The sequence below is a fragment of the Poecilia reticulata genome, chromosome 14 (assembly GCF_904066995.2).
Source record: "Poecilia reticulata chromosome 14, P_reticulata-male-v2, whole genome shotgun sequence".
In the NCBI taxonomy this organism is placed as follows: Eukaryota; Metazoa; Chordata; class Actinopteri; order Cyprinodontiformes; family Poeciliidae; genus Poecilia; species Poecilia reticulata.
Genome location: NC_088843.1, coordinates 5,575,683 through 5,599,707, shown reverse-complemented (window position 1 = coordinate 5,599,707; position 24,025 = coordinate 5,575,683). Strand labels below are relative to the sequence as shown.

General features: G+C 39.0%; 1 protein-coding gene across 1 annotated transcript in view; it reads right to left on the bottom strand.

The window, feature by feature from the left end:
- Window positions 1-20,010, bottom strand: part of rtn4rl1a (reticulon 4 receptor-like 1a) — a 104,368-nt gene extending 84,358 nt beyond the window's left edge. The window contains exon 1 of the mRNA XM_008427371.3: window positions 19,394-20,010. Coding sequence (XP_008425593.1) covers window positions 19,394-19,406 — 13 coding nt within the window. The 5' untranslated portion in view covers window positions 19,407-20,010. The remainder of the gene's footprint in view (window positions 1-19,393) is intronic.
- Between the last annotated feature and the right edge of the window lie 4,015 nt (window positions 20,011-24,025).

Genomic DNA, 24,025 nt, shown 5'->3' with positions numbered 1-24,025 from the left:
TGTAAGCTCCCTCAGACCGGCAGAGGAGACAGATGGGAAGAGGCAAGGCAGGTAAGAGTAGGTGGAGGAAACTGCAGACCAAAACACATCCAGAGCTGTAGGCAGAAACCCTGGCGTTCTTTTGTTTCTGTCAAATTTTATGAAGATGTGTTTTAACACGCGAAAGGATGCTAAAATCTATTATTAAATCAAATTAAATGTTTCATGCAGCTTCTTTGTTCTCTATACACACATTTATTTCACTCCAACACTGAAGAAGACAAATTAGTCTATGACAAAATTGCTTTGCTGTTACTTTGACTTCAACTATAGACTAAAGAGACCAATGATACGCCTCACAGCCCACTGAGCCACATATTTCTATGTAAATAAATTGGCATAAACATTTCTACAACACTGCAATACATCCTGTGATTTGTCCACTTCAGTTAGAGTTTTCCACCTAAATCAATAAAAGAAAGTGACGCTGATTAGGTTCGATAAAATCCCAGAGTTTTCCAGGACTACATGTTCAGATCGATGGCCACCGACTGATTAGGTTAAGCAAAGGAGTCACTTCAATTGATTAGACAGATTTATCTCAGCAATCAAGGGTGTTATCGCGGATGGTCAGGTCTGATATTCACAAATCTGAGAGTCACTGCTTGGTGTCGACTCATTGTCGCTGAGCGTTGCACAAAAAGAGTACAACCTGCCTCAACGATGCAGACAAATCTTCTCTGCCCTGAATTTAAAGCAGCGAAGCACAAATCTGCCTGAGAGATGGATGATTCGCTCCCAGAGTCGTTGGCTGGACTGAAAATGTTAGAAACAAAAAGACCATAAAGAAATTTGAGGAATACTTACATGCAGTCATGTTAAAGACAGAGCAGTCAAACACATGTCTCATTAAGCAGCACCTTTTAATAAACATTATATTTTGTGACTTTTAAAACTGTTCTCTTTGCAGCCTTGGCCATTTTACCTGACCCAGATCATCACCCTCAAGAAAAGTGTTTATTAGCTAGGACAACGTTTAACGATCAACACATCTAAAACTTTGAGTGTTTCTTTTCTCTTCATGTGCCCTCATGCCAAGACTTAAAGAGCAATCTGAATCGGTTTGAATAATTTACGTTTTTCAGAAAACCCCTCAAGCAATACAGTGTTTTTCTTTAAACCAAGCCCTGCACTTAATTTTTCATTAAGCCCGATGCAGCCCAATAAACAGAAATGTGCTAACAACGTTTGCTTTAAATGAAAGGTCAAGGCCGATTTATTCTCATCCTTACCTCATGACCTACACTCAGACCAGAAGGTGATGAAGATCTGTCAGAGGTAACTGGCTGATATATACGGCATTATGCTTTTTGTGTGGTTGCATACTCCTCTTGCTATTACAAGACTGATTGCAGCTGTATTGATTTGACCAGCAGAGAAATCGACCTGAAACATGCTTGACTTCATCCTCCCCTCCCACTCAGTCCATCTCTTTCACACAGGGCCTCTGTGCCTTTCATCATTCTTCAGAACGGGCCATTTTTCCTTCACCTCAAGCTGCTCTATTTCCTTTTTTACAAATCGCTTCTCCTCGAGTTATCAGCCTCACCGCCACCACCCCTTTTTTGAAGCTCTCGCCTCTATACCCCGTCTTCATCCTTCTGGACATTTCCTCCACTTACTTCTTTGTTTTATCAACCATCCAGTTCTTAAATGCGTCACCATCATCATCCTCCATCCTTGTCAGTACTTTATACCCATTTTTCCTCTCACTTTTGGCACATGCCCTCTTTTTTATATATTCTGCATCCTAACGCCCCACCCTCCGCCCTTCCCAGCCCCCATCCTTTCTTCCTTCTCGGGTGATTAAGCGATGGTTGGACAGGCACAGCTGGTGCAACTGGGCAGGCGGCCCATCTTCAGGACAGCTGTGTAGCTCCGTCATTGCCAGATCCTCACTGGGGCAGTAGCGCTGTATCCTTACAACACGTTAGGTCATAAAAGCTTTTAGGGAAACAGTTTATCATTAATTTTGTGTTAGAATTTTATTTTAGGTCAGTGTATATTTGATTAAGTAGTGGTTATCTGTATGAAACGTCCCTCCTGTGAAGACAGAGTGTTGCTGCCGATCTGGTCACCCAGGGATTTGACTTGCTTCATTTCACGTCGCTCACTGACATTAACTGTTTGGCTAGAGAGGCCAACTGTGACATCGCATCTGGAGAAAAGGTCTGGCCCGCGGTGGTTCATGTGGCGGTCACATGTTCGACTTGAAAGGTTAGACTGAGTCGAGTGTGAACAGAAAACAACCAAAGTTTGGACCTTCCTAATGGCCGCGGTTAAATCGAGCCAGGACCTCCTAACTCCATGCAGAGCTTGATGAACTGTGCTAAGCGTCCATGTTCTTGGCAGGAGTTTTTCTAGCTTCTCTTCTCACTTGCCCATCGTTACTTCTAGGTCATGTTGACGGCTTAAGGAGATTAAGACAGCATTAGTTAAGAAGGGAGAAGGAGAGGAGGAGGGAATGTGGATGTCCTCATCCGGCCTACAACTGTCTGCTGGTGTACTTTATTCTGCCACGTCGTCGTCAAATTCCCCAAGATCCTGACGTGAAGACAAGCTGTAAATTAGTTTTATAGGAGCACTCAAAATGTCGCTTACATGAACAGGTACCATGTGAGTTATGTGGTTACATATTCATGAGCAGAACTATCAAAATGCAAAAAGGTAAATGTAATTCTGCGCCACATTCAGTTGAGTCTCCTGCTCTTTAAGTCAAATAAATTTTGCGAGCTTTAGATTTTGAACCTAAATATGTGAGTTTGTGAAAGATAAACTTACAGTTGCGTTAACTTTTTTATTAATTTTCTCAAACCTTCAAGAGTTGAATAAACTAGAGTTTTTAGTTTAGCACTAAAAGACAGGGGTGGGAATTATTTCCCAGAATGCTTAGCGACATGTTGTTGTATCCTGAGATGGAAGTGCGTTTGTTATTAAAGCAAATATTTATTTTAATGCAATTCTTAGCTTGCAAAGCTTCAGAATAATGTCCTGTTCACACTGGAATCAAAATTAACAATGAACTTCTGATCAAAAATAGATTTTGTCAGCTTAAAAAGGTTTGAAACCATTTCATGTTTTTCTTTTTGTAGCTTTAAGACTAACGTTTTAAAACTTTGGTTTGCCTTTATAACAGAAACTGGTCTATGCCCAGCAAGAACATAATTTCTAGACTTTTCTGTCTCTTTTTGATTAGAGTAAAACAGCAATGGAGTGATAGGAAACTCTTCCTTATAATAAAGTCCACTATGTGACAGAAAGAGGTTCCTTTTGTTGTTAAATCTCAGCTAAGTTGGCAAGAATGTGGAACAGCAAACCTTCATTGCATTTCATGTTTTTACAGTGTGTGCAGTAGCAAGAGTGAGTGTGTGTTTGAAACGGCGTGTGAAGCAGCCATAAATAATCCATAAACACCTCTCTTACATTTGGCAACAGCACCCCAAACCCCCAAAAAGAGGAAGAAAACCAGCTCCATCAGCAATGGCCACACCATGTTGGCAGTTTTATTTAAAGCTCTCTATATCAAATGTTGTCTCTCTCAGCACGGAGTGTAGCTGTGAGTGATGATCAGCCTCTAATAAGATCTCCATAATTCAAGAGGAAACGTAGTTTACAACAGTAAACATGCCATAAAGGAGGCATTTCATTCAAGGCCACAATCCACCGTCAGAATGATTTCGGACACGTAGACAAAGCTCACTGCATAAACAGGGAATCACACTCGATGATTAAAGCTGGTGCCTTCAATGCATCACGGACAAATCAGTTGTGAATTTGCAAACTGTACAGTGAAAATTGGCTGAGTCAGTGTAGAAATATAAACAGAGACAAGTAATGCCTCCTGAACTTCCCCTTTTTTTGAGGCATTATGTATCATATGAGACTGATCTACTCAAATATTAATGCAACCACATATTTATAGCTTCATCTCTTCCAAGTTCACCTATTCTCATTTGTTCCGTCATGTTCCCCTTTCATCCTGATATTACTTCACGATACTCCCAGCTGAACATCTGATTGTTACGTAAGACTAAGTGTGCAACGTCTCACACACACACACACACACACACACACACACACTTCTGGATGCATACACGTACACCAAGCCTCAGTGTTATAATGAGGCTCAGACCGAAGACACAAACGAGCTGTGGCAGCAAACAAACAACGCTTTCTCACACATTCCCGCATCTTCCTGTTCCTTCACATCACTCAATCTTTACTTCCTCTTGTCACTCTGAAGCACTTGTCAAACAAAGACTCCCACAAAGCACTCCTTTTAATTCCAACCACTTCATGCGTCAACGTGTTGGTGTGGCTGGGCTGATGAGCTTACGAACGTAAAAGCTTTGGGATGAAAGCAGCTTTTAATTAAAAATTTGGGTTCTACATAAAAAGTTGTGGAAATTAACTTCAGTTTGGTCTGGGAAAAATTGTGTTTATGTGCTGCAGATAAAGTTCTGCAAAGCACAAATTTTCTTGAACAACCAAACTAGAAAACTTATTTCAGATATGTTTTTATAAAATAACAGTAAAGTAATGGTTTGAATATTCAAGAAGACAAACATATTGATTGTTTACTAGAGACTCTATTGAAAAAATGTATAAATGTGATATTTTAATAGAGGTAAAAAAACAAAAGTAAACTTTGCCATTTTTAAAATCACCAAGCACAAGTAAAGAAAAACTATTCAAAAGGAAACTATTTTCTACAACATGTCATGTTGAGAAATGTCAGCAGTTTTCTCAGGTTGTGAAAGAGTAAAATTTTCAGCAGAAACCAGGAAGGTTAAAAGGAGCACAGCTCTGCTCCGTTTTACGCGTATGTGTTTTCGACCTCTCTCTATAACATGCTGGATTTAGAAATGTTGAAGTTTTTAATTTCACGATTATGTTAAATGTCTTCTAGAGTCGCATGAAGACTTTTAGGAATGCTAGCATGCTAACAGATAGGTGTGAAGTCCGTAATTAGTTTTTTATTCATAAAACCTTCTTCTTCAGCAGCTGCATGGGTGATGTTCTCTCTGCACCTAATATAAATGATTAATGGCCACTCGCAGCAGAAAGGCTAGAAAAATATTTTGAAAGCTGTTTTTTACCAAAAATAATACGATTGGTGCAACTCTAAGAATAATTTGCTCCAGAGGAAAGAAACAACATTTAGTCCCTTTTTACCTGTTCATGCTGCTTCCAGCACAGTTTAGATGGTCATAGTGGTCTTCCTTACGCATTAAGAGGAAACAGTAACAGTAATTTTAAGTACCAGTCAGAAGCAGATGGGCTCGTTAATGCAGTGAGGTGGTTATGTAAGACCTGCTAGTGCTGCTGCCGCTGCTTCTCTGCCTATACTGCAGTACAGAGAAGGATGAGGAGGGGAGAGGGTTGAAATGAGCATCTGAGTAAGTTAATGTATGTAAGTTGGAGCCAGTGTGGCGTGTGTGTGTTGGAACAAAGTGGGACAGATGGGGATTGATGCGTTAAATCAGCAAGAATTGACTTGTTGTCCAGGGTTTGATGAACTCTTCTCCCTCCTTAACCCATCTCCCTCAATTCCCTCCATGCTGGGGCAGCAGCCAAAGCACAAACCATCTGCATGCAGAGCGCAGAGAATATGGAGCAGGGAAACAGAAGATGGACTAAGAGGAAACAGAAACACACAAAAAGGAAGTTTAAAGCAGCTTCTGTACATGCATGGTGATTCATTTATGTTTCATTGTACTGGGGTGCAGGCTGCACAGTGGCGCAGTTGGTAGAGCTGTTGCCTTGCAGCAAGAAGGTTCTGGGTTCAATTCCCGGCCCCGGTCTTTCCGCATGGAGTTTGCATGTTCTCCCTGTGCATGATGGGTTTTCTCCGGGTACTCTGGTTTCCTCCCACAGTCCAAAAACATGACTGTCAGGTTGATTGGTCTGTCTAAATTGCCCCTAGGTGTGAGTGTGTGTGTGCATGGTTGTGTGTCCTGTGTGTCTCTGTGTTGCCCTGCAACAGACTGGCGACCTGTCCAGGGTGTATCCCGCCTCTCGCCTGGTACACTAACTGGAGATAGGCACCAGCAACCCTCCTGACCCCACTGAGGGACAAGGATGTAAAGAAAATGGATGGATGGATGTACTGGTGTGCAATGTTTGGGATGTATTGCAAAACAAAATACAGAATGATGAACTTTTTCTTATAAAAATAATGTCATTTATAAATTTAACTTGGTGGGTGCACAACATTTCGACAGCATACTAATAGAAAAGAGCACATATAGTAAATAATTATTTATTGAGGATTTAATTTGATATTTTTTACTCTTTGGAAATCTTTAGACCAATATGTTTTTAAACTGAGCAGAGCTGATATAATTAAAAATTATTATATGGAAAATAGTCTCAAATAATTCATATTATTTATAAAGCTAGTTAGCGATGGTACAGTAATTGTACTGCTAGTAGTGTCATATTCTCTATTTTTAATTTTCGTCGTCTCAACAAAAACATAATTTTTTAATCTTTTTCTTTAAAAAATTTAATAAATTAACACTGAAGAGATATTAAACATTTATACAACTGTTAATTCAGCCCCCCTTTATATAGATACATAAAACCAAAAAGGAATAAAAAAAATTTTCAGAAATTTCAGAGGTTTTGTTTTCACAAATCTGCTGTCGAGAATATCTCCTTTGTGTTGAATAATCTAGTTTCTTCAACAAATCTAGAAATTTTAGATTTTGAATTAGAGAAAATCACTGAAGACTATAAAAAAAACAGTGAAATAGCCCAATAATAAAATGCCAAATAGAAATTTTCATATTAAATATTAATGTGATGAATGTAACGCCATGTTTTTTTTTTTACAGTACAGACACTCGGCATTGTAAACACTTTGTTTTTAAATGCTTGTGCCTCCCACTGAATGAATGTTACTCTGGGTGGTGCGCTCTCTCATTGCTGCTTCTGCCCCTTAAACTTGCAACATTTTGCACATCCTTCTGGACCGCGTGGGATTTTGCAACACTGTCAGGGTTTTTTTCTCCCTTTAAGTTCTGCGCAACATACAGTAAGAGAGTAAGACTGCTGCATCATAGTCCCGTTTTTACGCAGGCATATTAAACACTATTTTCTGCATTTACAAGTTCTGTTTCCATGGCAATGCCCAGGATCTTTAATTTATGTTTTGCATGTTTCTTTGTAAACAGGACAAGAAGATTATTGTCAGTTTTTTCACAAATAAAACCTGGAGCAGGAGCTGTTGGCCACAACCCAACTGTGCAAAAAAAAAAAAAAAAGCATGTTACAGAAAATGTGAGGGCTGCATATCAGAACAACTGGCATGTGGAGAGGAAAAAGACAAGATAAAGAAAATAGAGGGAGGCGGAAAGGAGGGGTGGGGTTAGTGGGAGAGGCTGCAGCAACCCCACACTGCTGTGAGCTGTGGACCCCAAACGTCTTATCGGAAAACCAAAACAGCTATCAATTATTCAACAGGTACAGAGTGAACCAGCGTCTCCTCATAGGGGAGAAGAGGTGGTCTGAGGGAGGAGATCACATCTATCCTGTGAAGGTGATGGACGCCAACCATTTAAATCTTCTTTTCTAAAGGCGGTTTTCTATTTATCTTTGTGCAAATCTATAAACAACCTATGTGTCATACGTGAAATTGGATAAACCGACTAGTCCAATCAAGTTGTAAGATATTTTGCAAAGTCTGGGATTCTTTTCCTTTCTGGTGCGGTTCAGTTTCACACGGCACAGCATCAAATGAATCAAACCCTTTGAGCAACAAAAACCTCTGGAGACGAACAAGACAACTTCCTTCATCAGGAAAAGAAAAAAAGATGGAGTGGCGTCATAGACTAGTTGTTTTAGGATTTATCTGAATGAAAACCTTTACATTCCAGATCTTGAGCCATTTCTCCCATTAACACACGTTTGTTTTGGTTGTATTTACCCAGAATGCCCTCTGCTGTAGTTTGCTTCCTATTTGGACCAGATAACGGTTTTTTGGTCTCCGTTAGAGTTTCATTACACATTCACACCGAACCTGACAAACAAACTAGAGTTCAATTAAAGTGGACCAAGCAGGTCTGGCATTAATCCTCCCACCATTTAAAGTCTATCAACAGACCAACCGAACCCAGGGAGCTTGATGCACTTTCTCAAGTTTGGCAAAAATTCGATAAATGTTTGCAGCATGTTGTAATAATCATTTTCTGATATATCAGAAGATCTGTTATGTGTTTATCTTTGATGTATTATTGTTTTTGTAAAAAAATAAATAATGAAGTGACATTGTTTCATCTCCGGTATTGTCATATTGAACACTATACAGCGGTTTTGCTTGTATGCAAGTGATTGTATTAAAAAGAAAATATGCTGAACATATATTTGGATATGTGAAATCCTTAGTTATCAGCTGAAATTAATTCAGCTTTTAAAAATGTATCAACATTCTGAAAATCCCAACAACTGCACTTTTCCATAACCTGCTATTCAGGGAGCTTGAGATGTGGGTAGGTGTATTTTTAAACTTTAAACAGAGCCAAGCTGCCTCCAGCTCTTAATGCTAAGCTAAGCCACTCTTTCTCTGTTCTTGAAACACAGATATAAAATTTTGATCCATCCTCTCATGTCACTTTTAGATGAAAACGTCTCAAAAAACAGCAAAAAGAAAAAAAGCGTCTGAAGCTCATTCTCTTTAATCGTAAGGTGAGGATGCTGCTGCAAGCGACTGCTTCATCCAACTATCTCCCGCCTGTGGTGACAAGAAAATACTAAAGTTCCTGAGTTTGAGAGGCAGAGATTGAAGCACACACCCACACTATCAGCTTCCATCAGCCCCGCTACAGTCACCTGCCACTGGCTCTCTGCATCCACAGAGTGCAGAGCTTTTCCCCCCCAGGTGAAGTCTGTCTCCGAATAATCACTCATTTCCTTCCTGCGACTGTTTCCTGTCTCCTTCTTAGGCTGGTTCCCTGTCCTTTTTTGTCCTGCATCCCTGTAACAGCATCTGCTTGGTCTACAGTGCAGCTCCTCTCAGACGCAGCAGCCCTGACATTTACCCTAATGATCCCTCAGGCACACAAACAAATGCACACTATGTTCTGGCAACAGTATGTGATCTAGCACATTTGTATCCCTTTCATTGAGAACCGTCGACACTTATGCGGACACACCCTCTGCCTCTCTCTCTCTAACTCACACACACACACACACACACTTTCTTAAAATGCACAAACTACCCCAGCTGTTGCTAAGTGAACCTGCAATCAGAAATGTTCCCGATGGGAGAGATGTCTAATTTGATTGGGCACTTTATTCACACAGGACTTTCCTACTGGCTTCACAGCCAGGACCTGAAGAGTACTCAAATTAGTTAACCATATTTTTTTTTATGGAAAAAAAAAATTAGGAACAGCTTCACTGCAGCAATTTGGTAAGTATCATGTGTAGTGTTATAAGAGAAACAGAGTACATCGTTTTCAACAGCTTCTCTTCTCTGTGTGTGATGTACCAATTCCACAAATGTAATTTATTTTTCTTTGTTAGAAGTAATAAAACTACATTCACAACAACAAAGGTTCAAATAAACACAAATTATCATTTTGTGATCATGTAAATTGTTGTTTGTATGAGTTACTCAAAATAGTTGGTACCCTTCAGTTGATGCTCGAAAAGCCCATAATCTTTGTTAAAATAACTTGAAACTGACAAAAGTAATAAATAAAAGTTTACTGATAAGTAACCAATGAAAATTGGTTAAACAGAATCATTTAAAAATACACCAAAGAAAAAGGCCTGTATACAAATAGTGTGATCTCTAGAAAAGCTTGAACATAATCTGACCATAGGGTAATGTAATCATTTAGTCTGAGCATTTAAAAGGTGACAAGTTGCCACTGCGCTGCTTGGTGACATGCTGAGTACAACACCGAACCACAGGAAGCAAAGGAGAGAGTTGTCCCAGCAGATTACAAAGACAATTTTAGACACGCATGTTAACTTCTGAATATGTGCAGCTGTAATATCCACAACCTTCCTGGCTGTGGGAGAAAAATTAAAGACAAATTGAAATGAAGGATAATATGATTGGTAGCTAAAGAGCCCAGAACAACCGCCAAAGAAATTGAAGGTGAACTCCAAGATGACGGCACATCAGTCAGATTGCACCATCCGTCGCCGTTTGAGCCAAAGTGGACGACCAAGCAGCACACCTCTACTGAAATGAAATTATAAAAAAGTGAAACTGGAATTTGTCACGGTGCACAGAGACAAGCCACAAAGTTTAGAGGAGAAAGATGAAATAAGACCAAACTGGGGGGGGTGGTTTGGCAAGGCAAATCAGCTCTGTGTTCACAGATGCAAACATGAATCAGAAGAAAACAACATTGTCCCTACTGTGAAACATGGAGGAGGCTCGGTTATGCTCTGGGGTTGCTCTGTCACCAGATGTCTTACATCTGTGCAGAGTATGATGAACTATTGAGGCAGTCTGGAGAAAAATATGCTGCCTGGAATTAGAGAGTTGGTCTCAGTACCAGGCTGTGTGTCTTCTAACAGGACAATAACCCAAAACACAGATAAAAAATTGTAAAAAATCACCCAGAAATGTTTAAGAGCAAAACACTGAACTATAGTCAGCGACATCTATTCAGAGAGTTGGCTTGTACCTGTACATTTCATCTGATTTTAGACCAAGTAAGCTGAAATTGGTTGGAGGTTAGGGTTAAGAAAAAAATGTAGGTCCACAAAAAATATGCAAAAATATCATATAGATAACTTTAATATAAGTTAGAGGCAATTACCATGTCATTAATTACCAGCAACACATATGGGTTTCAAACCCTTTTTGCTAAACTAAGCCCTTAATTAGTAATTTTTTAAATAGATATTCTGCAAAGTTATCGGTAATTGTTCCCCTACCAGAAGTGGAAAGATGTCATATCACTTGTTAAAGATGTAAAATTATCCTTAGTTTTGGAAGCTAGCAGCTAGTCAGACTTATATTGTGTTTTTGATGACTGCAGCAATTTGAAAAAACTCAAACTGGAAATGTTCATGTCAGTGCCAAAACTGTGAATCATCAATAAAGTTTCCAGAGATCCTGCTGACTTTTTCAATCCAAAAACTTATTTTTAGACGATCAGCTTAACAAAATTTATTCATGAAACCCAAAATATCTGAGAGTAATAAACTAAATCTGAACATGAAGAAAGCTTAAATTGCAGACGTCTGCCACAAGAGCACATGTAGTTGCAATAAACAAACGGTGGGAACAGATCTCATGCATATTCAAACTTCACACAGGCTCTAATAAAAATAATTGACAACAGTGTTTCTTTAATCTTCATAATGCAGTGTGTCCAATGAGCAATGTCCCAATTGTGTCAAAACCAATCAGGCTGCAGCTCACTTCAAGTTGAATCATGAAGTTTGGACCGCTGCTGTTATTTATTTATAAAATGACACAATCTAATCCCCGTGTGCTGGATTACAGAACAAATTAATACATTTCACATAAAAGCCCTCAGATTTGAACTGTCTTAAAAATGAAGTTGTTACATAGTTTTTTTTTAATAGAAGTAATACAACACCTTAGGACGATTAGAAAATGTCATTTCAAGCTCTGAACAACATAATTTATAGCAGTTTCTGTTTGTTTATTTAGCATCAAAACAGTTTCTGCTCATTAATTTTCTTCCACGCCGTGTTTGTGAGCGATCACCGGTTTAGCAGCTCGAAGCTGCAACACGTAACTCGCAGTAATTAATTTTCACAAGTGGTGGATCACTTGCACATGCAAAACAGAAACCGGTCTTGTAGCTAAAAGAAAAAATAATAATAAAACAGGATTGAGAAGGCAAAGCGTCCTGACCTGAGGACACAGTAGACAGAACGAGTCTGTGAGTAACCTTGAAATGAAGCAGGAGGAGTGGTTGCAAAGGTCATTGATATGCACAGCTGACACACAGAGCGCTGGCTGTGTGTGTGGCGATGCGTTACATCCTCTTCCCCAATGTGACTTGCGTTAGAGGTAACTGATTATCATCCGAATTCCGTGTCACTTATCAAATCCAGCATGATTTAGCTCTCCAATATGATATTTTCTTGCTGATTTATATACTATCAAAGCACCATATTTCCCATATTATGCCCTGATTCCTAAAATCTGTCTACGGCCTCGAGATGTTGGTACTGCAGAAGCAAATTTGGATCAATCTCAGCACTCAATTACTCCACCATTTGGTGTTTTATGACCCGCATAAGCACTCTGTCACAAATCCATATGTTATTATCATCCAGCGGGGCGATCACAGACGCTAGTAAACACACTCAGGGCAACACAGAAAAGCAACAGCAGCTTGTTTGAGTCTGGATTTGACAATGGCCTCCAGGCAAAATGTATGCGTGCCAATGCAGCTGTCAGCACTAAGGGGAGGAATAAGGATGTGACATTTGTCTTCTGTCGCATTGCAATCACATGCATTGGTGTATATGTAGCAGTGAAATGTAAAAATACAAATGAAATTAAAGCAATCCTGTTGTAAAATTGCTTTCGTGCTTTAATCAGAAGAACCTGTTCATCACTGATGAAAGGTTTTACGCTCAGCTGAGACGTTTTTCACATTTGGGTCAAGAGAAAGTCACTTGCCCTTAAGCTAAGCTAAAGTAATGAACACCGACTCCCAGTTTTACCATCGTATATATTGATATTGATCCTTGGATTTCAGCAAAGGGCTACAATTCCCGACAGATTACCATGTCTTAAAGTAATCTCATGGCCGCTTTCTTAGATACTGCAGATTTGGGGGAAAGTAGAACGGCAAAGGCAGAATAACAACCCGGGATGCAAACAAGGAACGGCATGTTTTTCATTTTATTCAACATCTATGTTCTCCCACTAGCTTTGATATGTACGCTGATAGCATTCCATTTTATATCTTTGTCACTAAATGATCTCAGTCTGTGTGTCTGATATATCAGTGAGTGAATGGGTGTAAAATTCCTACCATTTAATGCAGAATAAACAGACGTTATTGTTTTTGGTCCACAAATGCAAACTTAAATAATAGTAACATGTTAGACTCTATAGGGCTAAAAACTCAAGAACATGCAAGAAACTTTGGTGCTGATATGGACTCAACCAGCTATTTCAATCTCAAAAGGGTTTTCTGTCAAAATTGAACACAGAAGAACTGATGTGTGCTTTTACTGACCGCAGATTAGATGGTGGTAATGCTGCATTTCCTTATAAAGCTCAATCAGGCGGTGGCAACTTATCCGAAGTAGTTCCACTAGAGCAGGGATGTCAAACTCATTTACATTTTGGACCTTATCAAGATCATGAATGCCCTTAAATGGGCTGGTTGTGGCAGAATGTATTGATAAAACCCCATTAACAAACTACTAAAACATGAATAAATAGCTATTTCTGCCTTCAGCAAGTACTTCTTAAAGTTTAAAAATATTGAACATCTTTTCAAATTGATGGAATTTGGCAGTGTATAGATAAAAACTGATTCAGTTATTAAATTCTAACCCTTTCTGGTCGTAATGGAGACAAATTTAAAATCTTGTTCATGCTCTTATACTATCATCACCATCATCGAAGATTTATTTGCTATTTTTGCATGTTTTGACTTATCCTCCTATACCTTTTTCATTTAATGCAATGCTAAATCTTTTCTATTATTCTTCTAATGTATTTTCATGTTAATGGAATTTACTTCGGTTCCCATAATTTCCTCCACAGCACAGCTGTACAAATAAACTCGCCTTGCATCGCCGTTATAACCGACATTAAAACCACCACATCTTCTAGGGATTCATTCATCAATTTCCTGCATGCCATTTGTAGTTTTCGTCCACGTGAGTTGCATGGATTAGAAGACAAAACAAGAAAACTGTGAAAGAGACACAGAAAATCCATGAAATAGACGGAATAAATGGATCAACGTTTGTACACCTCTGAGCCGCTGTCTTCACTGGAATGCACAGAAGTGATAAACATGGATGAAGATTCAGCATGACATAAACTTCCCAAGGGTGCCATTATCTCAGTTGTCACTGCACACCAATATCCATAAATCAGCTCAGTCACTATGGAAAAATTAATATGGCAATAATTACATTTTTCGATCTTCCTTTCCCTCTTTTAATAATTAGTTTTCTCTAGATCCATTGGCAAATAATGCATTCTGGACTCTGGGCATTTACAAAGTGCAGACAAATAATCAAGGCTGTCAATCAGATTAACCAAACAATGTCATAAAATGTGCTGCCATCCCCAGGGCCTGAAGTCAATCGATAGTCCTGTTAAAGTACCTATTGTTACTCCGAAATCCACAAATAACTTCCACATCCTCAAGACATAAAAACATCTCCCTGCTTTGAATGTTGCATGATTGCCAAATGTGAGTTCTGCAGGTCAAAGATATAAATGTTTCAAAAATAATAAAAAGCAATAGCTGTCCTTGTTTATTTACCACACTGGAATATCACTGATTTCTCAGAAAAACTTACCTACATACCTTAACCAAATGTATTAGTAGAGCACAAAAAAGTGTACACCTGTATACATCAGTTTAGATCAAGTATATTTTCTGCATTAATACATTGTGTTAAGCCTATAAGTGAGTTGTTTATTCATTCAACAAAAACTTAAGAGCACAAAGACTCTACGTAAAAGAGTATAAACTGTCTGCTACCAGATGAATAGCAGGGAGCAGGGCGGTGTTGCCAGGTAAGTGTACTTGACTGACAGATCATCAGCAAGCGCGAGTGCCTCTTTAAACGCAGAAGTTTTGCCAGTTTGCAACTCAGGAGTGTTCAGGTGTGTAAACACAATGCCCTAGGAGGAAACACTTCAGTAACAGATCTTATGGAAGTGGGAGTTTCTGCCTATCAATCTGGAGAGGGTAAAAAGGACATTTTAAAGCAATTGAGAGTCTGCCATTCAGCAGCAAAATGGATTATTCACAGGAGAAAAAAAAAAACAGAAGAGCACTCAAGACAGTGAACAGTCAACTGCTGGACCATGACTGCATAGCTATGGTCCAGCAGTGCAATTGTCTAAGTACAAAACCTCAAATAAGTCTTGGAAAAACAAACAACTATAACAGCACAGCTCAACAAATGCTCAACAAATAAAACTGGTTTGGTGTAGTACCAGCTAATATTTTTCAGGTTTGAAATGTTCAGTCTCAGCAAATGAAAAGTCTTCTTGAACAATGTTCTCCAGACATCTGAAACTAATGTCCTGGTTAGCAGGAGTAAATAATGTTGCATCAACACAGCCTAATGCCAGCTTAGTTCCCCTTCACACTAAAATTCAAAGTTTCTTCAATAATCTGACAATCTCCATGACTTCTATGACCAATTTCACCAAATCTGGGAATCCTCGGAAACATTCATAAATTTCTGAATTTATGACCTTTTCACAGTTATGGGATATACATTATATGGTGGAAATGCCTGTTCCATATGAATTCATGTATAATAGCACTTTGGGCCATGCAGACAAGGTCCAAAATCTGTGTGTTTTTAAAGTGATCCGACTGAAAGCCTAAAAACCTCTTTCGTCTAACAACCGATCCTGGAACTCTGCCACATGGCACAGAAAGGGCATTTGTAAACATTCAAAAATAAGTCAAAATTAAAACTTTGTGGAAGAGGCAGCCCCAATATAATTGGCAGAGGACGCCCTTCCAGAAGACCACGATCGACCACATCCTGGTTGACTTTTGACATTGTAAGGAAATCTCAATCCGGTGTGAGGAGGACATTAAGAAGTTGTGGAGGAGTGAGAATTTCAGCCACACGATGCCAACAGCTTGCAGCCACTGAGTCAACTTTTAACTCCTCTGTAGAACAAAGTATTCACCATCAAAGTATGAGAGCGTTTGTTTGACATCTGGCGCTTGTCCTGACTGAGTAATGCTGGAAAATAACAGCAGAAACAGTCACAAATCTACTATTAACTAGACAGAAACGTCAATGGCAACGTAAAAATAAAAGTTGAAAGGCAAAAAGCTGTTCAAATAAAAGAGAAATATTGTCACGCACAATCTTTTCTTTGACTTAAACGTAGGGCATATTTGTTCCAACATTGTCTCTATGCATGTATGACAGGAGGTAAAACAACTGCATTGTAGGAAGATGAAGACAATGTCAAGTCACAGAAAATTATCTGGCTTCAAACAAGCTAGGAAACAAAGCTTCAGGAGCTTCCCAAACCAGCCAAGTTAGTGGCCAATCAGCCTGCCAGGCCTCTCTTTGCTCCGAGTGATGCTGGCAGCAGGAACTGGCCAAGCGCAGAAACAGAGATAGAAATGAGAGACAGGCAAGAGGAGAATGATAGGGGGAGTTTTCATTACAAAAAACACTTATCCTCCTTCTCTTCACTCTCTGGATCTTGTTTAATCTCGCCGCAGTGAGATACTGCAGGTAAAAGTGACAGATATAGATAACTGTATTTCAGCCTGACTGCACAATTACTCTCGATTTTATTATTGTGACTGACAGCAACATATTTGTGGGAGGAGATACAAAGCAATGCATCAGCTCTTCACAAGCGGCTGATTTAACTGTGGGCGTAGGTGGGTGGCTGCTATCTATCTGAAATTACAGGAAGATTAAAAAGGAAGATTGTGGCCCTGGAGCACGTAGGACTCTTGCCTTGTCTTTGCATCGTACACAAACACATGATGACGGCACAAATCGGCTCCCCGTCCAGACGATCGGATCCCGCTCTTAATGAGGAGGTCGCTCTGCTTGTGGCTCGCGCCAAACAAGCGGGCCGGAGATCGTGACGTGCACAGATGTGCGTGTATCGCTTCCCTGCTCTGACAGGACAAATGACAGATTTCCAATATTTCTTATGAAGAATGTTTTTCTCCTCAGGATTGAACAGTGATCCTACGTAATCATCACAAACCAGTTCTGTGACAGGTTGCCTTTCACCAGACCCCAAATGTAATTTATTTTATTTCTCTTTTAGAGGGGGTGACAGAGGTGGGGGGCAAGACTGTCAGATGAGTCACCACTCCACCACAAATAGGTCCTTCCAAAATGTCTGTGTGTTAGTCAGGGTTTTCACTGTTATTTTTCAGAGTATGCCCACATCCAGTTTTACTTTTATGTGCACCACTTTCACCACTGTGCTTCCACTGACCTACGTCATACAAGGCTCAAATCACCACAACAGAACTGGTGTCGGTGTCAAGTTGGAGCCTCAGGCTTTCAGAAAGGACAGATGCATTGTTTTGGACAAGATGCTAGTAAGTCTGAGCAGTTTTTGATTGTATGTTCAAAAGATGCTGTGTGGTGATGTGCCTGTTGCATCGAGCTGGCTCATTTACATATCTCTCCATCAGCTCCTGTTCGGGAAGTGTTTTTTACTCTGCATGTTTAGGATGTTAGACTGAAGAGGAAACAGAATACGTTATTAGATGTAACAGAGCTATTACTTTGGGATTTTAATAATTATCAAGGAGTTTCGTATCAAAATAACAATTATCTTGATGTTTATATGTGAAAGGTATGTTTAAAAGAGGATTAAATATTAGTTTTAATATAAAAAAACAGAAGTCAAGCATATGTTGAACACTTCCCTAATAAATATGTGAATGTGAACCGACACTTGGCATAATAATTTAGCTTCTCCTTGTTAAAAAAAACAGTGTTTTGTCTCTGTGTTTTGTATTTAGAAACCCTGCTAGAAGAACATTTGTCATGTTTTTGTTCAAGGCTAAATTAAGTTTTTGAGTATTGTTGTTTGCAATATTCATTTGCTTAACTTTGGAAAAAAAAAACAAAACAACAACAACAAATAAATCAATAATAATTCTGACCAGCTAATGAACATTTTTCCACTTTGCCATTTCATTCTTTTGCAGTTTTGGTCATTTTAAATCAAGGCTGCATCAATACATTTTGAAACTGGTTTGACAACCAAAGATTAAAGCATTTGTTTTGTTCTGCTCTTATTTATTGATTAATTTAGTCATTCATTATTAATGTTTCTGTTCAAGGTGAGTTGCAATATCCTTCAGCATTCCTAAGCAGAAATAACAGGGCTATTCTTGGAGAGATGTTAGATCCCAGTTTATTCCACTTGTCCCATTTGTTAATGTGTAGAGCCACTGGTTGGTGTCCAATCATCCAAATTAGGTCATGATGTCATCTGGTGACTTGTAGGGCATATAATAGCTACATTTTTCCTGAGGAGTGGGCAACAGTGAACTTCTTCCATGTTTACTGGTATAGGAAGCATGGATTAATTACCAGTTATTTCTTGTATTGCTTTTGTGTGCAGTGATACTTTCATTATGTTAAATTTCCAATATATTGTGCAGACCTACATGTCAAAACGCACTATAGTTTGTTTTGCTATTGTTTTGTTTGCTTAATTTTGTTTTTACATCTAAAGAAACAAGAAGATCAAACAAAGTTGTCCTTAGACCCTCAGACAAGCTTGGGCTTAGAAAGATTCTGATGATTTTTGTTGGTGAATTAAGCCAAATGAACAAGGCTCCAGAAAAGAGTCGTTTTCCTCCTCACTGTCACAGACTCGAGCTTTTACTGTGAAATCCCGGAGAGGCAAGGTCATTGTGGGGAAACTTGATATCTGTTCAGCCAAAAAGCAACCACGTGGCAGAGTAAACAGCTTGTTTTATGCTTTTCTCCGGGCGGATCTCCACGCTCCGCTCTATAATCTCTCATGGCCCTCGGACCTGGGGGAAAGCCACCGTCTCCCGACACGCACTGCAGACAGGAGTCCAAAATATATCCCCGCGTGCTGCGGGGCTCAGCGCCTCCTTCTGTCACGCAAATTTATTCACACACACACACACACGAGCCTACACCAAAAGTAGTACACAAGCCTTTAAAAACTTCCCCAACAAACGCTAGATGTTGAACTTTCCTCCTGCTCTTTTTCTCACGCGCTCTCCAACACGCACACAGGCGCGCGCAGGAACCATCCAGCTGCCCCTCGTGCGGGGAAGTCTGAACAAACTGCAGTGCGGCAGCAATTCGCTATTTTAAGAATAATTTTTACATGAAGTGAATAAATTTTTAATCTCCTTTCCAGTCCGACGCTGCCTGCGCGGATAAAGGACAGCGGGCGGCCACCAAGTTTTAGAGACACAATCAAGACGCATCTGCCTCTCAGCTGAGACCTAAATAATAATAATAATAATAATAATAATAATAATAATAATAATAATAATAATAATAATAATAATAATAATAATAATAATAATAATAATAAATAACAGAAATTTCGAAAAGAAAAAAAAAACCTCATACCACACGCTCACACTCAAACAGCCAAACCTATACAAGCAAGAAAAACAAATGGTCTCCGTCTTACCTCGCCTGAACATATTGACAGCGGCTGTTCGGACTGTCTATGGAAGTAGCATCCTTCAGCAGATTGTTTTCATTTCCTTTGACCGCTCGCAGGCAGACTGTACTCTTGTCCCCTCGGTGGCTGGTTTTAAGCAAGTGGAGGCGATTGGTGGTGGAAGAAAAATAAGAAGAATAGGAGATGAAGTGGCTCGGTTAGAGTGAGTTAAATTAGTCAAAATTGAGGACAAACAAAAAATAATCTTCTGCAGTTTTTTTTTTTTTGGAGTAATTTTGCGACGGAGTGGGGAAAAACACCTGCTCCCGTCCCAACACTCTCAAATAACGTTTAAAATCACCGCCATCTGGTGTTTATGAATAACTAAAACACATTCTGATTTGTTTAGCGCTCAGAGTTAAAACGATGCTGTCCAGAAAGGATTTCAAAGATAATATCCCCTTCGAAAGGAAAGAAAAATGGGATAAAAGTTCTTATTGTGTCTTTATCCTCCTCGCTCTCCCGTCGGGTTTTCAGCTGCAGGTCTGGAAGGGTCCAACAACGTGCTGCGTGAGTCAGTGCCGTCTACTGTCTCTGTTACCGGAGAGCTCCGAGGCTTCAGTCCCCCTCCTCTCCCCTCCCACTGCGAGATGTGGCTGATGAATGCCTGAGCGTCACTCTCCTCTCTCCGCCGTCTCTAAATACAAACAGGCTCTGCTTTATGGATGACAGGAAAGAAGCGTGTATGGTCATGGAGCAATTATAGAACTGCTCTGATATTAAAATAACAGTTGGGTTTTTTTTTCTTCTGCGCTCTTTTCCTTCCCACTCACGTTAATAGTCCTTGAACAATAATAGAAATGACATCTACTACTGTTCATCTGCTGCTTTCTCCAATTCTGATTCCCGTTTTCTCCGATTTCATATTTTAAGCGATAACAGAATATTTAGAAGAGATACAGAATAACATTAAAACACAAGAGGGCAAAACCTTATATTTTAGGTCAAATAAAATGTCAACTATTTAGGATTGGATTTTGATTGGGCTGATTTTTTCAACTCATCTGTCCCTGAAGTTCACACAGCATGATTCTATCACCACCATATTTCACTGTAAGGACGTGCATTCAGGGTAACTGCAAATGGCACACAGTATTTTGCATTCTTTTAAAAAAAGTTTAGTTTGGTTTCATCTAATAGGATCACCTACTTCCATTTGTTTGCCGTTTCCTTGACAACATGGCGGCTAGTGGCAATTTGGAAAAGCACGTCCTGTGACTTTTTTCCAACAATGTTTGTGTTGGATGAAAATGTTTTTTGTTGTTGTTAACATATTGTCCATCGTGATTTCTGCAGCTTCTCCAGAGTTGTCCCTGGCCTTTCACTGCCTCTCTGATTTACGCTATTTTTGCATATTCTATCAGTTACTTTAGCAAAGAAATAATGAAATAATCATGGCTACAAACAAATATTTAACCCAGATATCAAGAGGACCTTACCTTTTAAGCAGAATTTATCCAACAAAATCTGACAGATACCCAAGTCACCAAGCAGGATTTGAGCTTCTCCACAAGACCACTTGTCCATATGACCCAGAAAACATTAAGTCAAGCAAACATTAACCTTGTAACAACAGGAGCCATATTTTTTTAAAGAAATCTTAACATTTATTTACAGCAGCATTAGCATTGTGCTAACCAGAGCGTCATATAAACCGCAGCATCATTCATAACTGATTATCAGCAAAGATCAGCAGCAGTGTTTGCAGAAAAGAGCATTACTGTAGCTAAAACTAATAAAACACGCAGGAACAGAAGCTGCAGCTTACCTGCCATCTGGAAAATCCCCTGCATTGTAATTCAAGATTGACAATCTGGTCTAAGATACTTTGGCTAAATTTCTAGCTCCCCAAAGATTTTAATTTCAGTGATGGTAATTGGCCAAATGTTTGGTTGCTGCAGAAAAATAAGAGACACAATTGGTTATTTATTTTCACTTCTGGGGCGCTAGCCAGCAGAGAAATGGTAAAGTTTGTCAGGGGAAAAGTCACTGTTAAATGAGAGTCAGTTGGTGAAAATGCTGTGTAGATAATTCAGATTACATTTAGGCACAAACTACTAAGAAAAACTGGCATTGTTTTTAATCATTTACATCATTTTTAGATTTTACCCCTCCTCCACATCTAGCTCCCCATATGAATCAACACATCTGAATCAGATAATTAGGTCATTAGCATACTCTGTAGAAAAGAGGTTCAGCCATTTGACTCAGGTGTGTTGGACCAGGAACAAATCTAAAAGTTGGAAGACATCAGCTCTGAAGGACTTTTACACCGCAGGTTTAGATTGATGACCAAGTCCTGATAGATGTGTGTTTGTGCCATGCTCTTTCCATTTTTAGATGATAAACCGAGCTTCTTCTTGGGATATTGTTTTATAACCTATCACATCTTTAACCCTTCCATTACGTCCCCCCTGAGCTTTCTGCTATGATGCAGTTTGTTCGCTTATGTTCTCTAAAAAAACCTCTGAGGCCTTCAGATTAGCTGAACAGAGAATAAATTACACAGCGGACTCTGTTCATTATCCACTTGACCTCTAAAGGTAATGGATTTTATCTGTGGGTAAACAGGAGAGAACTGAATACAACTGCACTCCCAACTTTACAGGCGATATTATCTCATATTTGCACAAAAATATTAGTAAAACAAAAAGTGAAATTCCATGTGACAGTTATGTCTTGTCTATCATATAAAGTATAACATGACGAAATGTGATGGGGATCAAGTTGGGTTTAAGACTTTTGCAAATAAATATTAATATTTTCCATGTTTCCCTTAGAAGACGGAAGGACTGTTGCTGTGAGCTGATATCATTAAAGGTGTGTTAGCTGGTCCATTATGACTTTAAGAGCCACCTGCTGTTGTGGAGAATTGGATGATCAAACTGGGGACGTTTAATTAAACCATGAGGGAAGTCGGCGGCGTCAAGCAAGGTTTTTATCTATGCAGGACTTTATACCACGGACTCCAGCAGACTCAAACTTCACAACGGTCCCTTCAGCAAAAATTCTAGTGAAATCCGACCCTGGTTGAACATTGTTGTAACTCACAGGAAGTAAAAAACAGCTTGTATTTTTTTTTAAAGCAGACATAGATCTAACATTAATTATGTGATCTTAGAAAAGTAAATGATCAGCAATTAAGAGTTTTAATGAGGATCACGAAGTGAAATTATGGGATGGAAGATCAAAGTCATGGCTTATCAGTCTACCCCAGACATTTAGAAACTTGAGTTTGCTTCTCAAAAACATGAACAATAGTTTACGTGTAACAGAGCATTTTCAACAGATGTTTTTAAGATTTTATCTTTATGCCAGCAATAAATCAGCATATCCATCAGACCTATTGTTAGTGATGAAACAAAGAAGCCATCAAATCAGTGCTTGTTAAAGGAGCTAAATAAAGTCAACCTAGTTAATTCTGTTAGAATTGTTGACAGGATAAATTAATCTCGTCAAAATCCAGCATGATGGTGAAGGTTAGGTTGCCCCAAAATACACAAATAAAACTGCTGCTGCTTTCTTTAGTATTAATTATGTACTCCTGACATCATTAATGTAAGACAGCAACATTTTACACCTGTCAGTTGTGTTCACATGTTCATTTTGTTTATTTTAGGAGTAATACAAAGACAACTTTGAAAAAAGCCTATTCTTTTGCACCCTTCAGGCTAGGGCTGTAGTGATATAATAATCTCATGATACAATGCACGATATTCTGGTCACGATACGATATATATTGCGATATTCAGCAAATGATACAATTCAATACACTTTTGCGGTTTTCTGAAAGATTTTAGAGGGACAGAGTGATTTTGGTGACGTTTTGTGACTGTTATAGAGTTGGACTGAATTAATTTAACTGAAAACTGATTAAAAGCACCAACTACACAATACCTGGCTCTGGTTGGACATGGACACAGACTTAAAGTCGACAGCTGGACAAAATGAATCGAAGAAGTGGTGAGAAAACATGTTTCTTTTAATTGAAACAGTACAAACTGTAGCTCACATGCATTTGTAAAGTAAACAAAGTGCACCAAGTACCTGCTCTGAAAAGTTTGATGCCTTTTTAGCCTTGACACTTAACATCTGAAGGAATCACTCTAAGCCTGATGACCGAATCACTCTCCTGGTGAAGCAAGCAGTGAGTGAGCAAGGTGACAGTTGGGTGTTACGATACTTGCGGATGAATATAAATTTTTTTCTAGGAAAGAAAATATCGATATCGCAAAATCAATATTATTACGCAGCCCTACTTCAGGCCTCTACTGCAGGATGCATGAGGGTATAGAGCTGATCTTTCACCTTCTCTTTCAAACATAATTCAGTGTGAGGAAACATGACATTAAATCCACCTGGATACCTGAATGGATGTGCATTTAAAATGAACATGAATGCTGTTGGTGCATGAAGCAAAATACAAGAAGAAAACAGCATGAGCTGAAGAACGAAAGAAGATTCTCAAACACGTATTGGCACAGAGCATCAGCATCTCATCACAATCATTTAGCATAAACCAGTTCATTAATTAATAAATGATTAGTGTATGAAATGTCATTGTTAACACAAGAGCTTTAATTGCTGTTTTGTAAATGT